The 8,225-nt window shown below is 46.7% G+C and overlaps 1 protein-coding gene across 2 annotated transcripts; it reads left to right on the forward strand.

Annotated features, from left to right (window-relative positions):
• The first annotated feature begins 554 nt into the window (after positions 1-554).
• LOC109774399 (uncharacterized) lies at positions 555-4,334 on the forward strand. 2 transcript variants are annotated; one of them, XM_040388750.1, is made up of 5 exons: positions 555-2,068; positions 2,188-2,279; positions 2,418-2,466; positions 2,586-3,227; positions 3,638-4,334. In XM_040388750.1, exons 4-5 carry the CDS (start codon positions 2,698-2,700, stop codon positions 3,951-3,953), a joined length of 846 nt encoding a protein of 281 aa, XP_040244684.1. In that variant the 5' UTR covers positions 555-2,068; positions 2,188-2,279; positions 2,418-2,466; positions 2,586-2,697; the 3' UTR covers positions 3,954-4,334. The 2 variants fall into 2 exon arrangements, with proteins under 2 accessions (XP_040244684.1, XP_040244683.1); XM_040388749.1 differs by having other exon boundaries at positions 555-978; positions 1,150-2,279.
• Positions 4,335-8,225: the final 3,891 nt, after the last annotated feature.

The following is an 8,225-nucleotide window of genomic DNA, read 5'->3' on the forward strand; positions in this document are numbered from 1 at the left end:
TGTAACATTATGCCGCAAGAGTGTTGTATTGTATTTTGGCCTTTGGCCTGAACTCTAAAACCTTCTCACTTAATTAATGAAAATGGCAAAATCTTTTACCTAGTTAAGAAAAACAGCCGGATGGATCGCAGATAAAATCCCTGGGGCTATCGCGGGGTTTACGAGTACCCGAGCAATACTATACTTGGAGCCAGAAAAATGGATGTGGAGGAGCTGAGGAGGTGGTGGAGTCCAGCCCAGCCAACTTTGAATGAAATAGCAGGATCCATCCAACAAAATTTTAGCATTTTTTTAAGGGGTAAAGCTTAATCTTTATTGATCAAAAACCACAGAGAGTGGGATAACGTCGAACCACACATGACGCCCAGGAGCTACGAGGATTTGAACAAAATTTTAACAGAACCTGCTGTTCTTGCTTCCTTGCAAGCTCAGAAAATGTTTAGTGGCATAGATGTTCATGGGCCTAGCCTGCAATTACGGCCCATCTAGTAGTTTACGGTCCATAAGGCTTACTTTTGGTTGAACACGGCCCACAATTAATGCTCATAATTTGGAGGGGAAGTTAATGGACGCCGCGCGCCTAATTCTTTGGATGCTCGCCTCCCGCCATGTCGTTGAGCTCCTGCGCCATTGCCGTTCCATCCAGCACCTCGACCAGCTGCACGCCCATCTCATAGCCCACGGCTCATCCGACGTGGCCTCTCTCGCCTTCCAGCTCGCCGTGTCCTACTGCGCGCTCTCAGGTGGTGCTGGACACCGCCGACTCTTCCGCGCCCGCCACCTGTTCGACAAAATTCCTGACCGGGACAGGTTCATTGCACAACAGCCTTACCAGGGCGTGCCTCAATAGAGGTTGCCCCCAAGAGGCGCTCTGTCTACACCGGGACATCTTCCGGCGCGGAATCCTACCCAACGTGTTCATGATTCCGTTCGTGCTCAAAGGCGTGCTGCCCGCCGATGGAGTGCTTGTCAACCTGGGTATGTGCGGAAGGTGATCATGGGTAACACGCTCCTGCACTCCTGTGTGTCTAGTACTATAATATCTGCATAGCAGATGGTTGTTGCACCCTCACACCCCCCACACATTTTTCAGCGCTTCTCAGCGTAGTGCTGGCCCTTTATGAATAACCTTTTATGCCTATAATGTAGGGGAGGAAAAAGAAGGGCGAGGGAATCTTGAGTGTTTCTATTGGACAAGTTTTGTGGAATCTGATGTTTTTCTATTCAATTGGATGGAATAAAGCTAGTACGCATGTGCTGAAATCGTCCTTGTCTCCTGCTGCCTCTGAAGTCGATGGTTGCTTAGGAGTTCAGATGTCCATTTGCAACTTGCCAACGCTAACCACCACCGGTGACTGCAGGGTCTTGAGAAAGGTGAAAGCAGCTCCACATTGCTGATATCATACTGCAGAATTTTTCTTCGCGCTGCTTGTCATCACTTGCTGAATGGAATATCTCGCCGCCAACGTGAGATTGCGCTGGAAAGAATGTTGTGTCATGCAGTGCCACACGATGATTGGCGGATACGCGCAGACTGGGGAGACCGGCGAGATAAGGCGTCAAGGACTGTCAGCCGAGGAGTTCATATCACGTTCGTCAGCCTGCTTCTGGTGCGAGCTAGCGAGGGATATCTTCAAGTTGGTCTAGTAGGGAAGAACAAAGCCACAAGTTCCAATGCTGAAGTAGGCATGTATGCCCGGCCTCAAGGGACGCCATCACCATGCATGTGCCTCTGCATGCCTGCTTCGTGTCTAGCTGATACGCCAGTTGAATCCAGCGCGATGAGGCACAGCGACGTGCTCCGATGACAGCGGCAAGAGAGTTGAGCTGCATGATTTATTCGGAACAAGCGGAGGCGGTGTCGCTCGCCTGTCGTCCTTCCGCACTCTCCGGTCTTGTCGGATCGGATCCTCAGCACTGCAATGCATGCTTAATTTAGATTCTCTAGACGTCTGCCTGCATCAGCGTGAAACTCTGAACTGATGGGCTAATTATAGTATAATGTTGGCCCATCCTCCGGCATTCTTCTTCACACTTGATGAGTGGTCAAGTCCTGCATTGGGAATGAGTGGGTGAAGTTGTTTCTCAAACAAACCAACTGTTACACCCACACTTGCTCCTAGCCAGTTCCATTTGCTCCTCCACCCATCCCTGTCTCTGTCTGAGGCGATTCTTTCTTGACTTTAGGTACCTCTCTTCGCTGTCATTATCTTCGGCCCCACATCCCCGGAAAATCAATCAAAGTGAACAGAAGACATTCGTTTGCAAAGGTGAAAGAGGTAAGCCTGTCACTATATTAATTATTTGATTGTTCTTTCTGTACTGCCATACATTCCACATCGTTCTTCTGCTTTGTTTTTTATTTGTGAAATGTGCAGTAGTATTGATATTTGATACCCCTCCTTTGATTCGTACAGAAATTGACCTGGTCAAGGAAATAATGAAATGCTCTGATTGAATAATGTGGTAAAGCCTTGTTCCTGGTACCTTTTGCTGTCTGTAGTTTTGTTCACATGTACGGAGGTAGCACAAATAATCATGTCTGAATTAGAGGCTAAGTTTTGAATTTGTTCTCCATTCATCAGGAACTACATACACATGCCCATGAAGTGTTACCACAGCAAGATCTCGACAAATCCACTTGAATCTTGACACCAGATGATGGCACATTAACACGGAGACGACAATAGTGCACAGATGAGCACTAATACAAATGCCAACCCTGCACCCAAGGATGCCGAGGAGAAGAAAGCAGCCGGCTCGTCCTCCTCCTCATCGGAGCACCTGGATGAAGACGATGATTTCTTCCAGATCGAGGGACCGGTCCTCAATACCCAATTCTCCCTGGCCGGACCAAACCTCGACGGATGCCCAGACCCGAAAAGGATCCCCTCGTCAGTCTTTGCAAGGACGTCAACATTGCAAACCGACTGGAGCGTCACGTCGAACGAGGCTCTCTTCAGCATCAATGTCGGGAACACGAGCTTCGACAAGGACCATAAGGTCTTGTATGGCAAGTCGGGTGAGATGGGCAACCCCAACGAGCCTTTGGCGCCATTGCCATCGTTCCCGAAGCAGAGCCCAGGGTCCAGCCCCATCAAGGGGGCAGTGTCACCCAAGGCAACCGGAGAAGGCAGCTCGACTGTGAAGGGGGAAGGAGACGCGGATCACATAGATAGCATATCTCACCGTTCCGAAGGAAGCGCGACCAACTTTGCATTCCCGATGTATGGCCTCTCTATACCATGCACCCCCTATTAGTTAACTTTTTTCAGTATGAAGTTCTTTCTGGACTTTTCAGTTATCGCCGTACACTGACACTCTTTTTATCTCCTTAAATAGCTAACTACCTGTGAAGTTATAAGTAGATATCTCAATGAACAACTTAATTACAAAATTGTTTTCTGCGTAATCGTTCACCTAGGCAAAAAAATGATCTCATATCAAGAACTTAAGTCTTAAAAAGTTAAAATGTTTGAATTGTGTTACCTCCCATTGTTGCTTAATAATTAGAGTACCCCAAACACAAGAAGAGTTAAGTGTATGATATTTCTTTCACTTGGTGAAATATCCAATCCCAGTGAATGACTTCTGGACGCATTTTCCCAAATCACGGTCTGATTTACAGTGTCTTCAGATTGGCAGGTGATGAGAAAGCCAGTGGGTGCTCGAAGGACAACCAACCAAATCTTGCCCAACAAAGCACGGCGCAACTGAGTCATGCACCAGAGCCAGAGCCGCATGATGAGAAGAACGAATCACCGAAAGCCGCAATGGAATCACCAAAAGCCGCAATGGAATCACCGAAAGCCGCAATGGAATCACCGAAAGCTGCAATGGAAGCACCTAAACCTGAAGAAGCCCCAGTAGCGGAACCGGCACCAGCACCGGCGGAGCCACCTCCAGCGACAAAAATGTTTCCCTGCTGTTCTTGCTGTCCATTCTGTTGCTAAGGAGTATTCAACGGGCGCTCTCAATCCAAATCACCTTGGTTCTTTCTCTAGATGACTCAATATTTCATAGATGCTCAAATCAGTAGAAGGCAATCTGAAATTGTAAATCAGATCAGGAACTGGAGATGAGAGGGACATTGGCAACCAATTACTTGCTCTGGGTATGGTAGATTATCTTAGATACATACACTACTTGTAGAGAAGATGTTAATTTTGTAGTTTTTGATTGGGATATTTGTTTTATCGGGGAGGCAATTTATACTATTTGGTTGTAGTAATTGTGAGGATGTGTAGATGCTTTTAATTTACTAATTGTAGGTGTTACATTTTATATTGTTTTTGTTACTGTGATATAAATAAAATTAAGGTGTGTAGGTGCTATCTTTTCATATTGCTTTTATTTTTCTAATATAAATAAAATGAAGATATGTAAGGACCTAATTATGAATGTCATGTTCTCACCAGCAACTATAGAGAATTAACATCTCACAATCAAGTAAAAAAATGAAAAAGGAAGGTAGACCAATCAAAACTAATCTGCACATAAAACACTTCCTTAATTATCAGAAGTAGGAATATAATAAGAATAAAATAGAATATCACAATCAGGGTTAGTGGCCTTCCCAACATAGGGCCTCTGAAATGTTTTTTTTCGAAACGGAAGGGCCTCTGAAATGTGAAATCGTGCCATCTTGTTACATTTGCATTTGAAATTTCTCAGTGTTCTGAAATTTTTAGTTCAACAACCAGAACATAATTGCCGGGGAACACAAAGATACCATTAACCTGCCCACATAGCAAAACACAACAGTAGGAACAAAAGAAATATTGACAGGAACATGAGCTGCCCACACTGCATTGTCATAGCATTTATGTAGCGCAAAGCAGGCAATCTCCGGAATGACTTTTTCCATGCCCAGCAAACTCACATCACACTAGCTTCAGCCGCCAACAAAATTCCCACATCAGGCAAAATCCACTCGGGGAGCCTCAGGGGAAATAGCAGCTCTGGACAATGCACCTTGGTCATCAGATGGACTTCAGCTATTTGTCCATTGACTGGGAAAAAGAACAGCCATACTGGTCAATGGAAGTTTTTGTAGATTGAGGAGAATGGGTGTACTCTCTCTATTGTAAAACATAGTGAATGACAGTTTTTCCTTAAGTTAAACTTTGTAAATTTTGATCGAATTTACAGAAAAATATCAACATTTTAATACAAATAAATACAGTATGAATGGATGTAATGATACTGCCTTGGATTGTAGACATTGCTATCTTTTCTATATAAATTTGATCAACATTTACAAAGTATTTTGAGGTGAATTACGACAGGCATTATCCCATCCAAACCATTTATAATAAATACTTTGTACTGAATCTTGTAGAAATACTTCGTACTGAATCTTGTACTATCCCATGCCCAGTTTTGTGTTCTGTTCTTTCATTTCAGCATCATGTTCTCTTTTTTTTTGAAATGGAGGATGACCCCCGGCCTCTGCATCTGGGAGATGCATACGGCCACTTTATTAATTATTCTCGAGGACCTTACAAAGTATTACAGACAATATTCCTGAATCCATCATCTCGGCAACATATGCCGCTACTCTTATCCATATGATGAAGGGATGCTAGTTGGGCCACTACCCAAACCACTCACCTAAACCTAACATCAAAAGCCGGAAGCCCCAGCCGAGCCACATACCGGGTCTGGGGCACAATCCGGTCAGACACACTCTTGTGTCGTCGCAGCCATCTTCCACAGGTCCGTCTTCAGAATATATTGAGTCTTCTACCTTGTGTAGGCCACTCCGCCATCGACGTCACCATGACGCCAGACAGCTACCTCCTCCTGCGCGAGTCCATCTCCGCGCATCGGGCGGCGAGCCTCCACAACGCCATGCCGCCGATCTTCGCCACCATCAATGAGTGAGATGAAGTACCGCTCCACCACGGCATGTACAAGGTGAGGAAGGGCGAGGTCCCCATCGGAGACACGGCTGGAAGAGAAGCACCGCAGCCACGAGACACTGCCCGGAGCTGCGACGCGGTAGATCAGACGGGCCGCCACCAGGAACCAGACAAGCTCGCCATGCACACCTAGCATCCCCATGCCCAAGTCGGCGCCTTCAAGAAGGTGACGACGCTGTGGCGCCGCCGCCGCTTAGCCACCGGGGCTAGGGTTTTCACCCAGGCGCAGGGGAAGGGGGGAGGCAGGGGACGTTTAGCCTCGGCGCCGCCACCAAGGAGGGAATGACGTCCGGGACACCATCGACGCCGTGACCGCCACCGGCGGCCAAGGGTTTCCCCCGGCCAAGCACCCTGCCGCCACCTCCGAAACAGCCACAACATCAGCAGGCGCGTGCACACCGAAGATCCAGGCCGGCCGGAGGTCATGCATCACGAGCAGACCAGATCGCCTCCGATCTGACGAGGGGAACCCGGGGCCTCCCCGCGCCATGACCAGCGCCCACCGGGATCTCGCTGCCCGCGCAGCCGAGGGGATCCGGCCTACCTCACCGACGAGCACTCCCCGCCGCCGGATGAGCGCCGTCCGCACCAGCGAGGCCGCCGCCTCAGATCCGGGCCCTCACCACCGAAAGGGAGCGGCCAGAGGCCTCGCCGCCGCCCTCACAGGCAGCCGCGCGGGGGCCCCGGCGACCGCCTCCGGCAGCGGCGAGGAGGAGGGGCTCTTAAATACTATTTTACTTGTTCCAAATAATTATTCCGTAGAAATGGACGCTTGCTTCCAAATGTAGGATTATAACAAGGAGTTCCAACAGTCTTTTGAAAGCTAGATTGAAGGATAATTTTTTTTGCCACTGCTTTTGCCTATCACTACTGCCAAGAACTGGCAGCTACAAATACTACTTCTGCTGACACCATGCAATGCACCAACTGCTACTTAGGGTTAGCTTTCAGCAATGATCGAATAATCTTAGATCCAAAGAATGACCCTTTCTATCACTTCACCAACTGCCACTAGCCTTGTGCAAACCTCCTCGAAACCTGCCTCTAGAAGGGGAGCCCCTTGAAGAGAAGTCGGACCAGTACTCCGGTAAGGCAGTACTAAGTACATCATAAATACATAGCTCATGAGGTGTCACAAGGTTCCAGGATATTATAAACTTAAGAAACTACAAAAAAAAATTAATCAAAACACTAAATTGGATAGGCTGATAGGCGAGAGTTCTGCATAGTATATCAAGCAAACAAGACAGATAGGTTCTTCAATAAGTTTCCAGGATAGTATTACAGAAACTACAAACACCATAACTAGTCAAGGCTGGACCAAACAGACAAATGGGATAAGGTGATAGGCAAGAGCAACTCGTCAATGGAGCAAACCAAATGGCAAGCGTTTTTGACACTACAGTAAGAATAATGGATCAACTAAATCCAAATCACGGACATGATCCAGGAAATAACGGACACAATTATGAGTTGTAAAATGAATCCGGGCCCCTTTTGAAGCCCTTTCGTCCAACTGAAGCTTCCCACGTTGTTCTACCAAGAATTCCTTATTGTAATAACCGTAGCAAACCTTAAGCTTCACCAGCTCTAGCACTCTCGCATTCAATACAAAGAATGTAACAAAGTTAACTTCAGACTTGATGCCACATTGCCACGATAGGAATCCAACACTATTGTCTTCAGACGGATATCAAGACATCCAATGAGATTCCGGTGTTTGCGACGCCACAAATTGTTTGGCTTTGGCGCTGGCGCACAAAACTAAAAATAAAATAAAGAAATAAGTAAACCAATCATTTGAGAAGAGAAGAAGATCAGAAGTGTTTGAACATTCATTGAGTGAAGAATCATCACCCTAATCTGAATGTACAGCGTCTCCAAGCATGGAAAGCATGTCATCAGCTCAATAACCGTATCCAAACTTAGTACTCTCAGTTGGACAGCTAAAGTCTTGACTGTGCGGACCACCATTGCCAGCTTATCAACATGCAATCCCTTTAGCAAGCATGAAAGGCAACATTAGCCAGTTTACAGTGTCCTTTGTTGTTTTGCAGGAGCTCATTCACAAATCAAGTGATAAATAATTCTTCAACAAACAAAATTGAAATTGAAATGCCTCAAAATGGTACCTGGATAATTGTGGAGCCGAACTCGAATCTGCAGAGATAATCCTGATGGACCTTCTGGTAGTAACCATCAGAAAGGTAGCCTATTGTCTCCAGTTGAGGCGCTGAGACCACAGATACATGCAGATCAGTGCCGAAATGAAGATTGAGCAACTTCTCAAGACAAGGGGCA

The sequence above is a fragment of the Aegilops tauschii genome, chromosome 5 (assembly GCF_002575655.3).
Source record: "Aegilops tauschii subsp. strangulata cultivar AL8/78 chromosome 5, Aet v6.0, whole genome shotgun sequence".
Classification (NCBI taxonomy): domain Eukaryota; kingdom Viridiplantae; phylum Streptophyta; class Magnoliopsida; order Poales; family Poaceae; genus Aegilops; species Aegilops tauschii.

What these genes read in the sequence shown, in the direction of transcription:
- LOC109774399 (XM_040388750.1), top strand. Translation starts at nt 2,698, where the DNA reads ATGAGCACTAATACAAATGCCAACCCTGCACCCAAGGATGCCGAGGAG. An exon ending in ACCAACTTTGCATTCCCGAT is followed by an intron (nt 3,228 to 3,637) that starts GTATGGCCTCTC and finishes CAGTGTCTTCAG; the next exon opens with ATTGGCAGGTGATGAGAAAG.